General features: G+C 37.7%; 1 protein-coding gene across 3 annotated transcripts in view; it reads right to left on the reverse strand.

Moving 5' to 3' along the window:
* The window catches only part of ARID2 (AT-rich interaction domain 2), a 219,367-nt gene that overhangs the window by 34,641 nt on the left and 161,653 nt on the right, over positions 1-23,073 (reverse strand). For all 3 annotated transcript variants that reach the window (XM_081958391.1, XM_081958392.1, XM_081958390.1), the window contains 3 exons: positions 20,796-20,992; positions 16,624-19,472; positions 1,592-1,740 (listed from right to left, as the gene is read on the reverse strand). In XM_081958391.1, the coding sequence (XP_081814517.1) occupies positions 1,592-1,740; positions 16,624-19,472; positions 20,796-20,992 (3,195 nt within the window). The remainder of the gene's footprint in view (positions 1-1,591; positions 1,741-16,623; positions 19,473-20,795; positions 20,993-23,073) is intronic.

The following is a 23,073-nucleotide window of genomic DNA, read 5'->3' on the forward strand; positions in this document are numbered from 1 at the left end:
CTAGTCAAGGGGGTTGGGTTTGAGGAAACATAAGGTTTGCTTTGTGCTCTGCATAGGACTTTTCAGATTCCACCTTGTTTTCCTGCATCCACTTTCTCTCAGTAAGAGTCTTATTTTTCTGAGGGACCAGCTGGGGCAGGTCCTTACACTAGTTAAGCAAAACGAAGTTTGAATGGGAGAAGAAAATCTGTTTAACTAGTGGCAGGCAAGGGAAAATACAGTATATCCATTTCTCTGGCAACTGAGATACCACTCCATTACCTGAAATATAAATCTTGGGGAGGGGGGGGATCCACTATCTGATTTATATTATTCTTTAATACCTACTCTGAGAAATAGAGCAGAATATGGAGGGATCCAATCACACAGAATTGGGTTGTGTGCTGAAGAGATGTCTGAGGATCAGTGATACCCAAATAATTATATGATTATCTGCAAACAGGGCACAACATTTAAATGTATGTGTCAGCTCTGGTGTGCCTGGCAACCCAGGGCTGCCATTTTGGTGGGGAACCAAGAAGCAGAGATTGCCTTTTACATAGGGACACGGCCACCATGATGCTAAACCCCCCGAACCGCAGAGCCCACACCAGACCTGTTGCCACTGCTGACATCAACACTGAACAGCTGATGGGCAGCCAAGCAGCTGAAACCAAAATGGAACAGGGAACAGTTTAAAAAGGTGGGACAGTTACTGGACGGTTAGTCCTGGCTTTGAATTGCCTGTTAATGGATGTCAGTTTGTGCCAGTGTTTGTGACGGAGATAAAAAATACTCAATTCAGAACTGCGGGTGGTGGTGGTGGTTTCCCTCACTTTTACATCAGAACCTGACAGTATGATGTATAATGAGTTCATTTATTTGGAAAGACAAAACTCATGTCACCTATGAAAAATTTAACAACATTATTCTAAAGTTTCTAAAATAGTAACAAGAGTTCAAATGTAAGACTGTTGAAAAATGTAGTGGTAGTTTCTGCATGGCTTCTCTAGATTCTTAAGCAAGATTCCAAATACTCACAGCCAAACACTGGAAATACAAGTATAAAAAAGAGATATTCAAAGAAATTGTATAAAGGGTATTACTTACTTTTAAGGAACTACTATGAATACCTGGATGTTATGGGGTGGTGATAGGTAAAGGGATATAGATGCTCTTCAGCAAAATACTACCAACCATTTCAGTGATAGAGAACTAAAAAGGAGAAATTATTGGCTCTGTAAAGATTTGCTCTTTCAGCTAATGGACAGGAACAATTCAACACTGTTTATAGTCTATTGGCCAACTTGACATAATTTTTGGTTTTAGGCAATAAACAAAGTAAGCTGGCCAACTGCCTACAAAATTGTATGTTGCAGAGATAATAAGAATATTTGAATTCCCACATTAGGTTGGTTGCTATGTTTTCAGATGTGGGTTTGATTCCTGCATAAAAAAACAAAACAACAACAACACCCCCGAAAAATCCAGCATGTACAGTATATAAAGTACAGTCAGTGCTTCAAAGCATTTCAAACTGATGCAGTCAGCAAAAACATATCACATAAACATACATAAAACTAATCTTTAGCAAGAATTATGGAACACTCACTTTTTACAGGATTGCCAAAGACACATGAAATTTTGACCAGGTTTTTTCATTTGTTCTGCATGCGGACTTGATACAGTATACATAGAAGCTGGCAAACTGACAGGCGGACCTTGAACTTGCATTGTTGGTACCGGTATTACAGATGTGCTCTGTGAGAAGAATGTTTAAAAATAGGAATTATATTCATACTTTTCCCAACATCCAGTGATATTGCTTTAAAATTTAAATGTCTTAAAATTTCAGATATGTAAACTACTAATTATTAAAGAGCTCTATCATGATTAGCTTTCCATGGTTTTATTTCAAATAGATTGTAAACACTGTCTTTACAGAGTAAAAAATAAATAAAAGTAGAGGCCTATGTGCTATTTACAGATTTGCTCAAAAGGCTATCTATATCTGCTCTATTTTTACTCAACACAGAATTAGACAGTTTTAAGGATGATTTCCAGATGGCAACTGCTTTTTATGGGGAAATAAAGCAACTGGGCAATTTAAAACATACTGTATAATTTTAGCAATATTTTTCATACTAAGCAATTTAAAGCAAAACTACTGCATTCGTTTTGTCTCCTTTCAATGCCTGTTAGATATGTTTTAAAAATCTGTATTAGCAGCTCTTAAGAACATGCTATATTATTATTTGACATCAATATGCATGCTATTAAACCCATTAATTATGTGTGTGTATGTGCAGGTGTATACACATACACACACACTACACAAAAACACATACACTACTGACAATCCCCTGTAGTGGAAAAACCATATAAAATACTTCTTGAAGCACTTCAGAGGGATGATAAAGAGTACTTAAGAATAACACATCAATGGAAATGTTAAGATAAAACCCTTTTTCGGTTCTTTATGTAACTTTCCAAAATTTTCTTCATTTCCTAATGACAAGTTTCTAACATGGCAGCAATCCCCAACCCCACTTGTCTTACATGGAAATAGTCTCTGCATTATCAACACATTCATATTGTCACAAAACAGTCCTAAAGCAGTATATCAAATGCTAATATAATTAATAATATAATAATACAACACAACACAACATTTATATATTATGTATATTTTACATAATACATACATGTACAATTACATGTACAATTTATATATTACTAAATATAATTTGTAAACCTTTTGCACTAAACTGCTATAATTTAGTATGAAAGCTTGGCCTGACTAGCAATAGATTACTGAAGGTACCCCAGTATGAATTATGGTTTTCAGAAAGAACATTCAATTTACAGACCTGATCATTATGTTTATGGGCTTCATAGCTTTATATACAGAACAGTGCTTAAATTCTTGCAACTATGCAACTGCTTTCTGCCACTAAGCTCAATCAAATCAAGTTGAAGCAGCCAATGAGTTGGAGCTTCCTGGATGTTGCCAATTTGCTTTCCACACAAGGTTATTTAAGCAGGATGGCTTAAATCTGGGTTTAAGAGAGGAGGTGGTTGATGACACGAAGAATGAAAAAGTGGTCTCTAGAGATGTTTTGTTAAGAACTCATAAAATGGTTACAAGTTACATTAATACACTACGAAGTTGAAAACTAACTTTGGAGCAAACAACAATATTCCTAGTAGTATAAAACCCCTGCAATAGGAAAGTAGTGGGAGAAAAAACATGGAATAATAGGAAAGGCTGATTTGTGAAGTTTAGCTTACTGACTACATCACACTGCTTGGGCACTGAGATTACATCTTCACAATGTGAGAAAAGTTTTACTAGCATCTAACTGTTCTTTGGATACTACTTGAAAGTATAGTTAAAATAGGAGCTAAATAACCAATAGTAATAATGACTTTATTACTGCCTGAAACTTAGAAACCAGCTAGTCCTCAACTTATGACAATTGAGTCCAATATGTCTATTGCTAAGGAAGACAGTTAAGTGAATTTTGCCCCATTTTTACAACCTTTCTTGCTACAGTTGTTATGTGAATCACTGCAGTTGTTAATAACATGCTTGTTAAAGAAATCTGGTTTCCCCATTGACTTTGTCAGAAGGTGACAAAAGCTGATCACATTACTCCCAGGACAATGTAACATTCAAAAATGCATGTCAGTTGCCAAACATCTAAATTTTTATCATGTGTGACCATGGGGATGCTGTAAAAGTTGTAACTGAAAAACAGCCATAAGTCACTTTTTTTCAATGCTATTGTAACTTTGTAACTAAGTGAATGATGTACTGGAGGACTACCTGTACATCTCTGAAATTTTACTCATTCATAAGTATGCAAATCTGTGGAAAGAAACTTCTTTTATGAATCTTAAATAAACAGATTTTTAAGTAAATCTATTGAGTAAAATGCTTTAAGCAGAAAATGTTAAAAACTAGTATTCAGTAACGAATATCAGAATAACTTCAGTCAGCCTCTGTAAGGAAAACCATTTTAGAGAATGTATATTTAAAATTTGAAGCCTAGGTAGAGAGCTGTTTTTCACAGATGTGGGAGAGGTACCATGTCAGATGATTTCCCCCGTTTTAACTTTATACAGGAATACAGTACTAAATAGGAACTTTTATTTAAAATTGCTGTCCTTATTCCTATCTTCAGCTTTTTGTAACAAATACTGTAAATATTATTTGCTTTTATTGTAAAATTCAAAAGGGAAACCCAGAACTAAATACGTTTATTTAAGCTAATAATTTTAAAAGTGGGCAACAATTGAGACTTATTCAACTTTTATTCTACTCATACATCTCATTAAGAGATTCTTTCTTCAGATATTAATGCTTTAAGAAGCTCAAATGGAAAGACATGCAGATTTCCTCCATTCTGACCTGCACTCATCTCTGCATGTTCTAGGGCTGATAAGAGATCTCAAATCAGGCATTTCATCTATTGATGCCTCCAGTTGTCTCAAATGTTAGCCTTGTCCATGTTACCTTTAGTGCCTGTCTGCCTCATTCCCCTTGAGGTTAGCATTCATCTGGGACACCTTGAGAAGCTTTCTTCATTTCAGATTCTTCTAAGCTGCCCACCACAATTACCATTTAATAGGCCAATTCACTTATTATGTATTTTAATTAGAGTGTATGCAAAGTTCTAACAGGATGGATAATGGCATATTAGATGGAGATGACAAAAGGTGTTCCTAGCCATTAAAGCTACTAATTTATCTATCAGCACGAATATGCACAGAATTCTACCAAGTAGAATAATTTCAGCCACGAAGACAAACCTAATTTCCTAGCTGGTATTCACAAAGAAGTTCTGCAGAACTGTGATTTTATATCAGATAAGTTTTTTTCCCCTCAGGCACCGACTTTGAGAAAGTACATTAGAAGATACCTGCTCACACTGGATGGGAGTATATCAATACTGGTGTGAACCTCAACACAATATACTTACTTGAAAACAGATAACCCATGTAAATAAACAGAGACATTTTATACTTTCTTTCTCATACTTATACCCTTTTTCATACATTCTCCCATACCCCCATCCCATACATTATGGGATCCTTGGTACTCTCTGAGCTTAGCTGTTTTTTTGCAGACATTTCATTACCCAACTAGGTAATATCATGAAGGTCTGAAGAATTGTCAATTTAAAAATTTACATCATCACTTGTGTTTCACCTTTCTTCCACACTGTTCTTCAAAAACAAGTAATAAGTATTTAGTATCCAACAAGAAACAAGATATTTGTGGACTTCCGGCGGCTGACGGCGACGGGCAAGCTTTGCTCGCCCCGCGCTTTCCCGGTGGGCTCCCCACTCCTTGGGGGGCACAGGACGCCCCGTAGAGGCTCCTGCCGGAGGAGCGGCACCGCGGGGGATCCCCTGGATCGGCGGCGGCTGGGGGGGCCCCCCGCCTCGCTCTAGGCACCGGGGAGCATGATGGGGGACGCTCCGGCATCTTCGCTGCGAGGCTGACGGAAGAAAAAGACGAGCTGAAGGACGCGGCTGCGGTGCGGTGAGGTGACAACTCCCTCTCATCCCCTTCATCAATTTAGAAAAATTGCCAGCAGTCTAAACTTTACTCTCGGCTTGGCTGGAGAAGCGCGACTGGAGGGAGGGGGATTTCCCCCCCCTCGGACAGGCGGCTTGAAACAATTTCGCTCTCAGCCCCAAGGGAAGGAGGAGGGGGGAGAGCCAATTAAGGATGTCACGCTCCTATTAATGGCGAATTTTTGAATTTAAAACTACAATGGAAGGATGATCTGGAAAGTTTTTGGGAACTTTGAAAACTTTGCTATGCCTCTAAACCCGAAGCTGGCAGGGGAAGATGGCACACTTCCGCTTTCTTTATGAGCTCTGAAACCTGACTCCACCTTTAAAACTTCAGGCTTCCGGTCTTTGTCTCCGTGCTACTCAGACAAATCTCTTGTTGATTGCTACCTTTTGAACTCCCTGGAGTGAAAAACTTTACTCTACTGCCAGGGTGATTAGAAAAATCCTCTTCTGCCTGGACCTTCTGTCTCCTGGACTCTCCTGGCTGTTTCACCTCTCTGACTGATCACTCTCTGTACTGACTAATCTCCTTACTCCACAAACAATGTCTCCTAAAAAACCACCTCCTGGAAAACCTGGCTTTGCTGCCTCTGCCCCGACATCTGCAACATCCAGTCCTAGTACACAATCAACGATAACAGCTTTGATGCAACCTAAAACTACAGAGACTGAGTTTCAACAAATGTTTCAGCAACTTCTACAGGGACAAGAGGAAATAAAAAAACAACTAAAGGAGATGAAAGAAGAAATCAAAGAGAACCAGGCTCAAATTAATAAAAACTCACAGAGACTGGATCTTTTGGAGGGTGGGACGGCTGAGATGAGGGAGGGGATGGAAGGGGTGCAGAAGGGGAACAAAGAACTTGATACCCAACAGATGAAAATAGAATTTGAGAGAATGTCCTTTTACCTTAGATTTCAAAATGTGGTGGAAGCAGATGATGAAGATATAAGGGACATTATGACAAGTATCTTGGCTGAATATATCCAGAGAGAGAAACAACAGATGGGGTGGGAAATAGACTTGGTTTATAGAGTGAACTCAGCGTATGCTAGAACACATAACGTACCCAGGGAGGTACACATCAGATTTCTCAGAAAAAGTACAAGAGATGAAATTCTGAGTGCACAAAGGGGGCAAGAATTGAAATACCAGGACAGGCATATAACCATTCTGAAACAGATCCCCAAGAAAGTGAGGGAAAAAAGAAAAAAGTTATTCGCAGTTAGCGAAAAAACTATACCAGAAGGGGGTCTGGTTCAGATGGCTGATGCCTGAAGGTATGCTAGTATTCTGGGAGGACACAAGAGTTAGAATTAATACACCCATAGAGGCACAGGCCTTTATGGAAAAAAACAAAGCTCTCTTAGAAAAACCAGATGACATTACACCAGATACACAGGACACGGGAGGGGCCGGAGCTCTGCCAGCGGGGGGAGATGGGGCGACACCGAGAAAACTCAGATCACAAAAATGAATAAGAAAACTTGCTTGACATAAGTTGACCGAATTTATTAATTGAAGTTATATGCTGACTATATGTAACTATTTAGTAATGGAATTTTTTGTAAATGTATACTTTGAGTATGGAGGGAGGGGACACCTACCGCACATTGCAATCGTCAAAATTTGTACCTATCCACTACCTTTTTCCCTGTAAAAATTTTTTAAAAACCAATAAAACTTTGTTTAAAAAAAAAAGAAACAAGATATTTGTCTGGTATCTTTCCTGATGAAAGCCAAGTTGAAAAATTAATTCAGTTTTGAAGTTTAGAAATGCCTGTTTTTTATATTTTTTACAAATAAAATTGTAAGCAAATCATACTGTTCTAAATGTACTTTGAATCCCAAGATAACAAAATGAAAAGAAAGTGACAGATAACTGGCCAAATGCTTTCCCAATTCTAAACTTTAAGCTAGTTATGTCCCTTTATAGGCAGCTATTTGCAACCAAGCCTGTACTACAAAGGAACGGTTTTGTGAAATTTCATCCATTTACTTATTTTAAAAATCAAGACAATTATCAGTTCCCAGAATCATTTTATATTCTTCTTAGATGTCCAAATTTTCAGTTTATTCTTGGCTTCTCATCTTGAAAAAGAGGTCAAGTAGAACAAAGAAAGGATTCATAAAAAGTTATTGAAGATGGCTTATAGATAGAAATTAACCATAATATTAACAACATAAAGAATAAACAGGAAGAGATTCATGGTAACTTATATTCAACGGAAAAATAATATTCTGAGTTTCTGAATTACTATAAATACAACATTTACAAATCAAATATAACTAAGATTAAATACTATTTGTAATTTAGATTTAATTGTTTAACAGATTTAAAGCCTACTTTACAAAATATCACTCATGAAATAATTACAATTTAAAGATCCCTAGACAAATTTTAAACATTTATCTATGTACCTACCTGCCTGCCTGCCTGCCCGCCCGCCCATCCATCCATCCATGATAAAATAGCATCAGGGAACAAAATTTTGTAAACGAAACTTAATCAAATGACTGCTGGGATAAATACAGTACGTATTTCCCACCAAGACTTATGTACCAGTTCGGATAGTGAATTTCAAACATGTAAAGACAACCACTTGACATTTCTGAACATGTTTTAACGTACAACAGTAAGCCAGTCGGTAAATAATCAGTCATACACAACTGAGGCAAGGTCCAAGTCACTTTTTCTACATAAGGCTGTATTTACCTCAAATTACCTTGAGGCAAGATGGGTGGCCTATAAATTTTCTAAATAAATAAATAATAAATAGGTGACCTAACAGAAGCTGATTAAAAAATCAGATTTTGTGTAGAGCCCAGCTAACCTGCTTCATCAGATTATGCAGCAAATCCAGAAATCTCACAATATTTAAAGGAACGAGTCCACAGAATCAGTTGTACATTGTCATCAGAATGAATGAAATTCCCTACTCATGAAACTACAACCTTGTGTGGAACATGTGTCAGATTGTTTTCCTGTATTAATTTATTGACTACTGCCTGGAAACTTCAGAATTTCCACTGTTTTAGAGAACAAAAAATAAGACAAACTAATGTACTAATTAGAAATTATCAATATTGTCATGAGGCAGGTTTTAGAATACAAATGACTACAGAACACAAATGCACAGTAACCAATAAGTTATACAATGTGGAAAAATAATGAAACGGATTACATTAGGAATGGATACCACTTTTACAAATGCATTCTTCAAAATCCGCATTATGTCTTTTTCTTACTTATTATACTCAAATATCCCAAAAAGTTTCTACACAAAGAGCATCATGTAGATACTCCTACGTGATGCTCTTTGTGAGAAACATTTTGGGATATTTGAGTACAATAAGTCTTCACATTAAACTCTCACAGATGTATTAATTTGCAAGACATTTAAACATATTTTTATCGTGAGAATGTTTTCCTTGTATAAGGAAATTTTAATAGGCATACTATACAGGTGAAACTCAAAAAATTAGAATATCGTGCAAAAGTTCATTTATTTCAGTAATGCAACTTAAAAGGTGAAACTAATATGAGATACTCATTACATGCAAAGCAAGATAGTTCAAGCCATGATTTGTCATAATTGTGATGATTATGGCTTACAGCTCATGAAAACCCCAAATCCACAATCTCAGAAAATTAGAATATTGTGAAAAGGTGCAATATTCTAGGCTCAAAGTGTCCCACTCTAATCAGCTAATTAAGCCATAACACCTGCAAAGGGTTCCTGAGCCTTTAAATGGTCTCTCAGTCTGGTTCAGTAGGAATCACAATCATGGGAAAGATTGCTGACCTGAGAGTTGTGCAGAAAACCATCATTGACACCCTCCATGAGGAGGGAAAGCCTAATTGCAAAAGAGGCAGGGTCAACACAGCCATCTACCAGGAGATTTTGGAGCTCTTCATGCTTCCTTCCAGACGAGCTTTATGGGGATGCTGACTTCATTTTCCAGCAGGGCTTGGCACCTGCCCACACTGCCAAAAGCACCAAAACCTGATTCAATGACCGTGAGATTACTGTGCTTGATTGGCCAGCAAACTCGTCTGACCTGAATCCCATAGAGAATCTATGGGGCATTGCCAAGAGAAAGATGACTCATGAGACCGAACAATTCAGAAGAGCTGAAGGCCACTTTTGAAGCATCCTGGTCTTCCATAACACCTCAGCAGTGCCACAGTCTGATAGCTTCCATGCCACGCCGCATTGAGGCAGTAATTGCTGCAAAAGGGGCCCAAACCAAGTACTGAGTACATATGCATGCTTATACTTTTCAGAGGTCCGATATTGTTCTATGCACAATCCTTGTTTTATTGATTGCATGTAATATTCCAATTTTCTGAGATGGTGGATTTGGGGTTTTCATGAGCTGTAAGCCATAATCATCACAATTATGACAAATCATGGCTTGAACTATCTTGCTTTGCATGTAATGAGTCTATCTCATATATTAGTTTCATCTTTTAAGTTGCATTACTGAAATAAATGAACTTTTGCACAATATTCTAATTTTTTGAGTTTCACCTGTAAATATTACAGAAGAATTACAGTGAATATAGAAAGTCTACACACCCCTGTTAAAATGCCAGGTTTTTGAGATGTAAAAAGATGAGGATAAATCACTTCAGAATTCTTTCCACCTTTAACATAACATATAAGCTGTTCAGCAATTCAACTGAAAAACAAACTGATTTTTTTAGCAGGGAATATATAAATATTTTTTTAAGAAAATGAGGTGGATACAAACTCCTAACAATAAAGTGAATGAAAGCTGAGTTTTAAAAAAAAAATCATTCCAATAATTCTTACAGGTTCTAATCAGAACTTTAAACTTGTCTGGAGGCTTCAATCCAAACAATGACCAATTAATGCTTGTAAACCTCTAGAACTATCTGTAACTCTGTAGTATTGTGACCTGCAAAATGACCTGAGTTTCATTGATCAAAAAGATTCAAGAAACCATGCACTGAATAATGTCTTAATTGGACACACTGAGGCAAACTCTTTGTTGAACAAAGCATGTTACGTTTTAATAATTGGTGGCAGCTGTTTAACAATATGATTTCAACCAAATGCTTCCTGTACTTGTCAATCAATACCACCCATCAGCTTGGCCTATTCCCCCTACAGAAGTGTTATAGCTTCTTTTATATTCAAGGACTGTCTTGAATGAATTGCTCACTTCAACATTTCAATTGATTAAGGGCTTCAACTTAACTATTCTAAAATGCAAAGTTCTGCTTGTCATTATGATTTACTACCGTTTTATGGCATGGCAAGCATTCATTTAAGCTTGAGCTCACAGATAACTTTACATTCTCCTACAAAATTGTTGTTGTAATTCAGAACCCACTGTTCCACTATGATTGTGAACTATTTAGGTCCTGTGATCGAAATGATACTCCCATTGTTTCACAATATGAAATTCTTTTCTTGGAATGTGGTATTTTGTTTTCTCCAAGCACATTTCTTGTTAATACTAAATACTTCCACTTTTATATGTGTTATTTGAACATGGTTCTAATAGACTGCTGGATCATCCAGACAATCTTTAGCAAATATGACAAGCAGCCATGTAGTTTCTGGAAAGCAGTGGTTTCCTACTTGGCATTATCCCATGCATACTATTCTTGTTCAGTATTTTCTATTTGGTGGACTCATGAATATTAAAATAATTGTTTGCATTTTCTTTGCCATTTTTTTCTGTCCTTCAGGACTATTTTATATCTTATTCTTGAGATAAATTCTGTTGAAAGACATTCTTGGGAAGAGTAATGTTATTGAAGGAGGCCATGATTATTAGCAATGTTTCTACAGTCTTTCCAGTTTTATAACCATTGACAATGCCTTTGTGAGGTGAGGTCTACAAAGATTTATTTTGATTAAAGCAGAATTAACTTCCATAAGCATTTTGAACAGCAGATTCAAATTGTTGCAACTAAGTTATTGTTTTTAATAGGGATTACTTTCTCAAAGCTGCACTTCTCATCTCCTTTACTAGGATATCTGATTCAATTTACCGTTAAGAGACCTGAATAATATGCTGTATTGATTTTCTTGAGACAGAAAATATTTATATGATTTTTATCAGACAATTGTATAAGCGATAGATGTAAATGAACATTAGATTAGTATCACATCATTTCTACATCCTTCATTTCAGCTGTGACATAAGGTTCATAATTTAAAAATAAATTTACAAATAGAAGATATGAACTAACACATATTCTTTCTTCCAGTATGGCTCACGAATATTTATCTGAGTTTATCCTTCCAAAATTGTCTGTTATTTAAAGAAAGCTTTTTAAAAGAAAAAATTATAGCTTGCTAGATACTGAAACGATAAGCTGTTTAAAAGAAAAAGTTAAGGTTTACTAGATAATGAAATTATAGCATAAGTAATAAAACTGTATCTAGACATTCTCTCCAAATCTACTTCTTCGAGGTTGCACTGAGTGATCAGCTGAGACGAGCACAGTTTACACAAAGAATTTTTTTAAAAAAATATGTGCAACCACAAGTAAGAGCAACTGCAGAGAGGATTCAGCCATTGAAAATATCTTCCAAATAACATTTGGAATTTAAAAAAGATACCTGAGGCAATTAGCACCTTTATTTTGAAAAAGAAATTATTATTATTTAAATTCTACCATTGTTTCAACTCTGTACAGAATTCCTTAAAGATGAAGATGGAAATTCTCAGGATAAAATGGAGTGTTAGTCCTGTGTCTAGAAGCAGTTTCTCTTTGTTTTACCACAGCTTTTGAACTCCCAGGTAATCTCTCCATAGACTCCCAACCACACATTTACGCTATGATACAGGAAATTACTAGCCGTTTTTTTCCTCAGTAATTTTTCTTTTCTGGATATGTTCCTCTGCATATCATTCTCCTTCACATTCATTTTCTATACAGTTGGGGGTAGATGAAAGAAATCATCTTATAACATCATAAACATTCATTTAACAGAAAAGAGTTTTAGATTTTGTCCAGGAAATCAATTTTCAAACAAATTAAATAATAATTTCACTAAAACCACTTTACTGGCAATTTCTGTTTCCATTCCAAAAAGTTAGAAAACCAATCAATTTGGGGATTTAATACAAACATCTGAAGGACTTTCTCAATCTTTTTACACAACTTACAGGAACAAAATATCAAAATCTTGAAAGGATATTATGATTATTCAATAAAATATATTGGTCTATTATATAAAGGAATTCAAATTCCACTTAAATCATTGATACTCAAAAAGTAAGATGGTGCCCAAATCCCTGCAATTAAAATCACTGGGATGCTGACAGACAGATCCATTGGAAAATCTTTCCCCTTGATCACCTTTGGCAGCATGGAGAAATTACATCATTTCCTATATAGTTGGAACAACAAAACAATTTTACCTGTAAATTTTAAACCAATAAATGTGCTTATTAATTTAACAATACATTTCCTGGCCAGTTTTCAAGAACTATAAAAACAAGCATGAAACAAAATAAAGCCTAACAATAATGGTCATGCAGCATAATTCAAAACCAAATTATAATGGAATAATATGACACATCAGTTTTGAAAGGGGGGGACGGGAGTTGATGTTCCAAAGCTTGAGGATAATCATAGAAGAGACATTTCCATGATTTCACCTCTACTTGATATTTGGTTGGATGAGAAGTCATTCTGATAAAAGTGGTGCCCAATATAATCTGGTATTAAACCATATATATTTATTGGAGACAAGCAGCACTTTGAATTGAGCCCAGAAGCTTGATAACCAGTGCAGCAAGCTTCATATTGATATTTTTCTACAGTAGTGGGTAGGTTTGCCAGAAATCTGGCTTCCACATTCTGCATGAATTGCAGCCAAGTTGTACTTCAGAAGTGAGTTATTGTCACCTGATCATTCAAGTTCAGTTCATTCATTGCATTTCAATGGTTAGATAGCTTAAATATTGATTGAATATAGATCTTTTTAACATTTCTATTTTATTGTGTTTACTAATCTAGGTAAAATGTTAATATATGGTCCATGTACCGTGTTTCCCCGAAAATACGACATGTCCTGAAACTAAGGCCATGCCAGATTTTCACGGTGGGCAAAAATATAAACCCTCCCCCTAAAATAAGTCCTAGTGAAGGGGTGGGTTTAGCCAGAACAGGGGGCAGCCCTTCCCTTCCCCGGTCACCTCAGGGCTTCTTGGCCCCTTAACCGGATCAGTTGGGCCACTCCGTTCAGAAAACAGCTGATTCGCGGGTGCCGCTCAGACCTCTACCTACAGCAAATGCCAGTCGCTTTTGCAACCAATCGCTGCTGCAAAAGAAGCTGGAGCCCAAGCAACACAACCCAAATGCCTCATGCCCTCCTTGCCTAACAGTGACAGTCACAGCTCGCAATTCCGTCCACAGAACAGGAAAAGAAGGCATTAAAATCCATACTCTTGGGACATCGGAAGAAGCCCTGCGAGAAGACGCTGCTGCCGAAGTGCAGGAAATCTCCCCCCCAACCTGCAAATCGTCCTTTCAAAGCGGCGTTTCACCAGGATGAAGAGGTGGCTGAAGGCGGCGTTTGTGTCACCTTCATCCTGGTGAAACTCCACTTTGAAAGGACGATTTGCAGGTTGGGGGGGGGGGGAGATTTCCTGCACTTCGGCAGCAGCATCTCCTCGCAGGGCTTCTTCCGATGTCCCAAGATTTTAATGCCTACATTTTAATGCCTAATGCCTACAGGAGGTAGGAGCTTCTCACCTGCATATTCACATTGAGGCTCAAAATGGGGCGTTTTTGCAAACGGCTTGAAAATGGGGAGGGAGATATTCCTGCCTCTCCCCCAGTTTTGAAGTTCAGCAGAGACTGAGACCAGGATATGTAAGAGACGAAATCCCCCCTCCCCATTTTCAAGAGGTTTGAAAAACGCCAAATTCCCTTCACATTATCCAGGATTGCAGGATTGAAGGCATGCGGGAGGGAAGATTTTGTCTCTTATCCTGTGACCTTCAGAACAGGGGGAAAGGCAGGAATATCCCCCTCCATATTTTCAAACGGTTTGCAAAAACGTTCCATTTCGAGCCTTCAGCATATTGCAGGATTGAAGGCTCGGGATGAGGCATTTTTGCGAACGGCTTGAAAATGGGGAGGGGAGATTTTCCTTCCTCTTACCCTGTTCTGAAGCTCAGCACATAGGATAAGAAGCAAAATCCCCCCCACCCCTTTTCCTGGCAATTGTTCTTTCCTTGGGATTTCAGCGCAGACGCACATCCCCCAAATGCTCTATCCGAAGCCTTCTCTGCATCTGTGCAGAGCTCCCAAGGAAAGGATGGTGTGTGGGTGTGGGTGAGAGAGAGATCCCATATTTCGTGGGTGAAAAAAATATAAGACCCTGTCGTATTTTCGGGGAAACACGGTATGAGATGCAATACACTAAATAAATCCAGTTCAGCTAGGGTTGTAACTGAAACATCAGCCAAGTTGAGCAAAAGGTCCTTTGATCATGTAGTTTAAGCAGGACCCTCTGTTTTATGAAGGCTCTCACACCAGACAACCACATCAGATGTAACTACTAGACCAACATTTCAGATTGTCCAATCATTTATTAACAAATTATACATTTGTCTTGCTGTGATAGATGGTCATGCAGCATGGATTTCTAATCCATGTTCAGATAACTGTTCAAGACTTCTATATCGCCAGTTCAGCTGAGGGTAATATATAATGGCCTGGCATCTGTATACAACAATATCAACATTGCAGAAAGGTCTAAAATGGTTGAAGATTATTCAGAAGTATGAACAATAGTACTTTCACCCCAGGCCCATACCTGACTAGAAGAGAGCCACATAATGCATTTCTTCTAGGATCTCTGTGGCTGATTTGCAACCACCCTCTATGGAGGTTTAGATTGAACGATTCATGCACTGCCAGACTGAGAACAAATATATATTTTTAATGATTATAAAGAAACCAAAGAATACTATTATAATATGTCCAAAGTGTATATGCAAGTGGACTCCTTGTCCTGACTGGTGCTTAGTTATATTTTTCTTGGGCAGTGATTTGGGCAGGCCTTAGACTTTTGAGAATAAAGAACAATGTTCTGTTTCCTTTGTACAACTTTCTTTTTCTTTTGTGAAATTTTAAAGTGATTGAAGTTTATGTTTTTGTAAGCCTAACTTTCAGGATAAATACAAATAGTTAATTTAATAATATAGGATTCCCTCTGTTGTGAAGCAAGGAAAACTACTTTAAATTTATCCCAATTTTAAAAATCACAAATGTATCTAGAATAATTAGATAAATTTAGATAATTAGAATGTGTATCTTAAAAACGCAAAAAGGAATCAACAATGTAATTAATCTGAGTCTTCTCATACCATTGTTGATGCAGTATTAGCATCTTTTGTCACATGTTTGAAGTAACATTGTTAACAGGATACAGTAATAAGAATATACTTTCAAAACTAATGAACAGATTTAGTGATGAAAAAGAATACATCTCATTAATTAAATATTTCACTGTCTTGTCTACTGAAATAAACTTGCAAGACTGAAACAATCTCTGCAGAAATCATTCAAAATTCAACAGCTGGTTTACATGTTTCTTGATATGTTTTCATATACAGTACTGCAAAAAGCATATGTTAAATATACATGATGTATACAAAAGACATTTATTGCAAATGAAGGCAATAAGATGCAAAAAACAGCTTGAAATAAAAAAGGAACGGGAACTCGGGAACACAAATATTTAAAACAGTAAAATGTAGGAAAGCATCTCAGCTTTTGAAATAAGACATTGAAGAAATAAAAGTAAAAACAGTAAAAACAATTCTTCTATGCCTAATCAAATTATATCCTAACTTATTTATTTCTATAAATACAAGCTATTGTCCAGAAAATGATAAGCAATAATAGACTGGTAGGATTTACAAAATAGTTCTCATTTTAAAGGTGTTGAACAAAATATTGAAAGCACTGAACCTTATATCCCCAAATGCATACGTATATGTGAAAATTAAATTTAGTAGCTAGAAAATGAAGACTGTCAAGGACCTACCTGTGTGACCATGTTTTGTATGTATGGTGTTGCATGCTGTTGCTGTTGTTGCTGCTTTTGCTGAACAGCACTTTCTATTGCTACTTTTGCTACAGTACTTGGATCTGCTCCAGCTGGCACAGCTACCATAGTTGCACTACAGCCAGCTTTGTTAGGGTCACTTATTGTAACAATTCTAACTCCTACTTTATTGGGGATTACTGGAACAGTTTCCCTGTCATTATCCTCTGCTGGCCTCTTTACAGTTTTGCATTCTGCCGTGCCATTAGTTGACCGTACTTCAGATGACAGAGTAGCTGGGGATCCATGAGATCCTGACTGTGGAACTGCTATGATCTGATGCCCCTGTATAACAGAGGTTGTTGTCTGTGGTGAGACTACTACACTTGGGCGTTGGTGAGGCACGTCTGAATTCAAATTTGAAATTAGAGGTCCATTAGGTACATCAGGGTTGGTACTACTAGGTTGTTGAGTTAAGAGTTTTGAAGCCTCGTGTATACTGCTTACAACAGGCATAGTCCCCAAAGCTAAAACAGGTCCATTGGAAAATCTTTCCCCTTGATCACATTTGGCAGCATCTAGTTGTGTCGCATCCAAATTATCTTGTTCTATTGGAGAAATTTCACCATTTCCTATATGGTTGGAAGTTTTGTGGTTTGGAATGTTTTTACTTAAATGGGAACCGTCACCCTTTTCAAACTCACAGATTCCATTAAGGAGGGGCTTCCTCAAATCACTTTTAAGCTCCTGCATGTCTGGTTGTTCAAAGTTCTGCTTTCCAAGACCTCCATTTTCATCCATGATTAATGATGATCCATTACTGACTTGTGAGAACTGATTGGCCTCATTCTGAGTTTTCCCTGAGTTACCTGGAGGTAGACTGGAGTCATGCTTTCTTCCATTTATAAGACTTCCCGCCTGTGTTTCATTTTCCTTTGCATCGCCATTGCTGGTGTTTGCAGCACCTCTTCTGCAAGAAGGGTTTTCCATTACTTCGATTTTGCGCTCATGAATATGTAAACCTGTTGCCTCCTTTGCTTCTTCTTCCTTTTGGCAAATTATTTTATCTCCTTTGAATGGAGTAGTAGTAGCAGAACATGACTGTCCAGCTAGAGGTGCCTGGTTAGGTGGAAGTGCTTGCACCTGAAGCCCAACTGCTGCTTGTGTCCCACTCATTGTTATTCCAGCTGGAGCAATTATTTTAGTTGCATTTCCCTGACTTGTATTTGCTGTAGCGAAACTAGTATTTGGCACAACTGTTATAGTAACCTGATTGCGGGAAGTCCCTTGAAAAATAGTGGCTGGGTTGTTTGAAATCAACTGGCCTGGCAATATTTGTAAATTGGAAATAGGAACTGTTTGTACTGTTCCTTGGGATTGAATTGCACTCTGGACCAACTGAACATTTTGCTGTCCAACTAGTAATGGCTGAGCAGAAGACTGCCCTTGAACTCCAAAACTTGTTGCTTGGTTATTAGTCATCTGATAAACCACTTGAGGGCTGGGAGCTCTTGCACTGTTTGAAGGAGGAATTTGTGGTGCTGGGAGAATAAGTTTGCCACCGGGAGTAGAAGGGCCTCGTTTAGGAAGCAAGAGCTGTTTTATCAGACTGGATTCATTAGAAGGTGGCTGACCAACCCCAGGACTATTTTGTTGTGGCTGAACTTGCATCTGGACTTGCTGCTGCGTCTGGGATGATGCTGGTGAATGCTGCTGCTGCTGTTGTTGACGCTTTACAGAAAGCATTTGACTGACAGTAGGAGGGGGTCCTTGTGCCTGAGAGATGAGAGATGGAGATGATATTACTGTGGGGACTTGGTTGTTTGAAATTGGTCCAGGTGATGGTGAAGAAGTTGGAGTTAAGTTTGGCTGTGCACCCAACTGAACAGTTTGGCCAGCTGGGATTGAAGCTGGATTAGTAAGAACAATTTGGTGAATGGCTGGTGCATATGTTGGACCTTGCTGAGTTGGTTGGCTTACAATCACTACACTTTGCTGGGGTGGTGGTGGTTGCTGCTGAGACTGCTGCATTGGTTGCTGTGCCACTGCTGCTGGGACTTGCTGAGAAGGTTTTGGTGCAATATTCTGAAACCCTACTCTTGATGTTGGTGGATTCTGGACACCAGCAATTGTAACCATCTGCCCAGTTGCAACTTGGAAATTCTGAACTGTAGTAGCAGAAACTATATTAGATGTTGATGTTGTAACATACTGCTGAGGTGCTATAATAACAGCATCTTGCTGCTGGTTACCACCTGTGGATTGCTGAGTTGATGTTTGTACTGGTTGTGATGATGTGGTTATGAGCTGCTGAGCCTGGGAAACTGCCGAAGTGCATGCTGGTATGTTCTGTACTCTGCCAAATATATGACTTTGAGGTACAGCTTGTTGAATTACTGTAACAGGAGTGCCTGAGGATATTTGTCCTGGTACCACTGCATGTAGAGATGACTGTTGAATTACAGGTTGATGAAGTAAAGTCTGGGAGCTGACAACAGTAACAGAGGGTTGTGGTCCTGCATTATTAGGATTTTGATTTGAAGATTGTGCTCCACCTCCTACAGCAATAGTAACAGGAACTGCAGACTGTGGAACTGTGTTCTGTATCACTGTGGTCTTCACTACATCACAAGAAATTGGAGCTTTATTCTGTATGACAGTCACAGGAGCATTCTGTTGATGGTGACTATGAACTAAAGGATTTTGTGGTATCCTGGAAACAGTCTGTACCACTGTAGATGCACCTTGAATTGGAAAAGACATTTGTGTTGCAGCTATAGTTGAAGATTGATTATTAATAGGATTCCTCTGAAAATGGTTTCCTATACTTGATGATCCATGTGGGAGTCCTGTTGATAAAGGGGAACAAATCTGAAGTTGTAATGCTGAAATCAGTAGGAATTAACATTTATAAATTAAGCTTTGAATACTTCCTGAGTTGACATTCACCATGAATTTTATATATCTCAGTGGTAATGGAGCAAGTATTTTCCACTGTACCCTGAAACATTGGAAACATTTTTACCTTTCCTTCCTAATTCATTGACAAAATTCTTATTAAATGGCTATTCAATTTATGCAGCTAAAGTGGACACCATTAGATCATTGTGACTTTAGACTCTAACTTTCTCAGTACACTATAATTTTGAAACTAATACCAAACTATTTAGAAATTAAGTGAAATAAAATTGTTCAAATTTAATTAAACATTTATCTTAACTATTTAGTAGATACAACCTATTAGAAATTATTATACAATTTAATTAAGAAAATATGCTGGGATTTTTTTCCTTTGGCCAGCAGAGCAAAAATTAATTAGAGAATGTACCCTTATTATAGAGGGATGCAGTGGCTCAGTGGCTAAGACGCTGAGCTTGTCTATCAGAAGGTCGGCAGTTTGGATCCCTAGCACCGCATAACGGAGTGAGCTCCCATTATTTGTCCCAGCTTCTGCCAACCAAGCAGCTTGAAAGCACGTAAAAAATGCAAGTAGAAAAATAGCGACCACTTTGGAGGGAACGTAACAGCGTTCTGTGAGCCTTCGGTGTTTAGTCATGCCGGCCACATGACCAAAGAAATGTCTTCGGACAGTGCTGACCCTTCGGTTTGAAACAGAGATGAGCATTGCCTCCTGGAGTCGGGAACGACTTAGCACATAAGTGCAAGGGGAACCTTTACCTTTATCTCCCAGAAAGACCTCACTGCAAGGGAAATAATATAACTGGAAAATGAAGATCACCACTTCTTATCCATTGGCTAGAGGAGTATAACTTTCTACCAACTCAAATCACCCTCTCTTTACTTTTTCCCTTTTTATTCCCTTTTGCTTTTTGTCATGTTTACTGGAACACAGGCACACTTTATTTATTGTAATGTATTCCAACCATACTTCCAAAAATATTTGATGAGGGTGATATCCATTCAATCTGATTCTTGGTGAGTCTATGCGCAAGATCTCTCTACATCTTCCTATCTTGCACTACTTACTTGAACTTTTCTATGCTTTGGCTTGTGTCAGTTTTGACGGCATCAAGCCATCGTGTTGACAGCCTGGCTTCCTTTTACCACTAACCTTTCCAAATATAATTGCTTTCTCTTCAAAATATTTTTGCTCCTAAAAATAACTAAGAACTGATCAATAGACAAAGATGAAATTCAAAATATAATAATACCTGCTGGTGAAGCAGATGGAGCTACTTCAGGAACAGAATCAACCCGAAGAATAGGGGTTGAAGAAGATTGTTGCTGATAGTACATCTGAACAGGAAGTGGTATAGCCCTCCTTTTTACTCCTACTACATGAATATGAGCCTGCCCATTGTTATTTGGATCCTCAACTTTCTTCACTGAATGATTTGGAAATACAGTTCTGTCAAAAAAAAGAATGAGAATGTAGATTGTTTTTTTAGGCAATATGATTTAAAAATGGAGTTTGGAATGAACTACTACACTACTACTACTGATCTGAAATGCCAACTACTTAACGCAAGAAGCCTCGCAAACAAAATGCATGAATTCCTCTTCTTATTAAACACGGCTACATTCGACATTATATTTGTCTGTGAGATGTGGTTGAATGCATTCTTCCCAGACGCCATTACCACAACAAGAGACTATCATATTTATCGGTCAGATCGTGAAATCCGTAAAGGGGGTAGAGTTGCTATCTTCTATAAAAAGTCCCTAAATCTAAAAAAGATTCAAATTACACAGGAGCTTGCTCTTCCAGAGACCATAGTGAACTGTCCTTAAATACCACATTTCGCTTCTAACTCTGCTACAGAGCCCCTGATTATGACCTTGTTCATGCAAACAAGCTAACAAGCTTCACTACTAACGTGGGCAGCCTGCTGCTCACACCCTCTTATTTTCCTTGGTGACCTCAACCTACCTCTTATAAATTGAACCCTAAATAAATGCACATCTGAGTATATATGGATATACATGCAACCCTGTACAATGCCGTTACTACTCTGGGACTGGATCAATTAGTAACTAACATCACTAGACTCAACAACTGCCTTGACTTCATCTTCTGCAACAGTTTAAACTCAATTTATGGTCTACAAATACAAGAACACTTTTCAAACAGTGACCACAGATTGATTGACTTTTATCTCTATTTATGTCCTCACAAAGAGGATCATAATGATGGATCCCCAAAATATAATTTTGAAAAAGCCAACTATGATCTCATAGCTGCTGACCTATCATCTCTTGATTGGCACATTCTGTTCACTGGCTGTAATATTACTGAAGACCGTTATAACACTTTCTTTCTCGAAGTTGAAAGAATCATTAAATTATATGTACCATTAGTAACCCCAAAACAAAAAAAACAAAAAATAATTGCCCATAACAATAAGGAAGCTTCAATTAAAAAAAATCACTGGTGAAAAAACAAAACTAGCTACGTAGCTAAGATAAAGCCAATACAACATCTTATGCCACCAGATAAAGGCAGATGCACCAATTACCACTGCAGACAAGAGGAAAACCTCCTATGCACAAAATCTACCCGCACCTTCCATAATTTTGTTAACACTAAACTTAAAGACTTAAGAACCATCCCATCCATAAAAGGACCTAATGGGAAAGACTGTATTGATGAAGTCATTAAGGCCAACCTTTTCAACAATTTCTTCAGTTCAGTCTTTGTAAACAACAATGGCTCATGCCACACATTTCCTAGTCATACCACAACTAATTGCAATGATCTACTTACTACATATCGACTTTATTGAAGAGAACATTGAAAAGTCACTACATAACCTAAAACCATCCTATCTATAGGCCCCAATGAATTATGTCCCTCCTTCTTAAAAAAGCTCTCCACTGCCATAGCAGAACTAAGCATAATCTATGAGATATCATTCAGAACCAGCTCCCTACCGAACCTATGGTCCTTAGGTCATCCCTATCTTCAAAAAAGAAGACCCCAGCCTAGTTGAAAATTACAGACCAATCTCACTGTGTTGCATCATGTGCAAAGTCACGGAATCAATCATTAACCAATCCATTACCCTACACTTGGAGACAGACAACCTACTCTCTAAAAAACAATTTGGTTTCAGAAAAAAATTGTCCTGCAATCTGCAACTCCCACACTGCAAAAACATATGGACTACTCAACTCAACCAGGGTAAAGCAATAGATCTAATTTACATTGACTTCTGCAAAGCCTTTGATTCAGTGGTATATGATAAACTACTATTAAAACTAAACTCTTACAACATTTCCGGATCTCTTCATAAGTGGATTGCTGCGTTCCTGTCAGACAGACAACAAATAGTCAAAATAGGGAGCACCCTTTCAAACCCTGCACCTGTAGTGTCCCCCAAGGCAGCGTTCTATCCTACACATTGGTAAAAAATATCAGAACACCAAATACAAGTTAGGTGGATACAACCTCGTAGACGACCGTCACTCTGTCAAGGACTTTGGAGTACT

This window comes from Natrix helvetica (assembly GCF_964273705.1).
Source record: "Natrix helvetica genome assembly, chromosome: 6".
Taxonomy (NCBI): Eukaryota; Metazoa; Chordata; class Lepidosauria; order Squamata; family Natricidae; genus Natrix; species Natrix helvetica.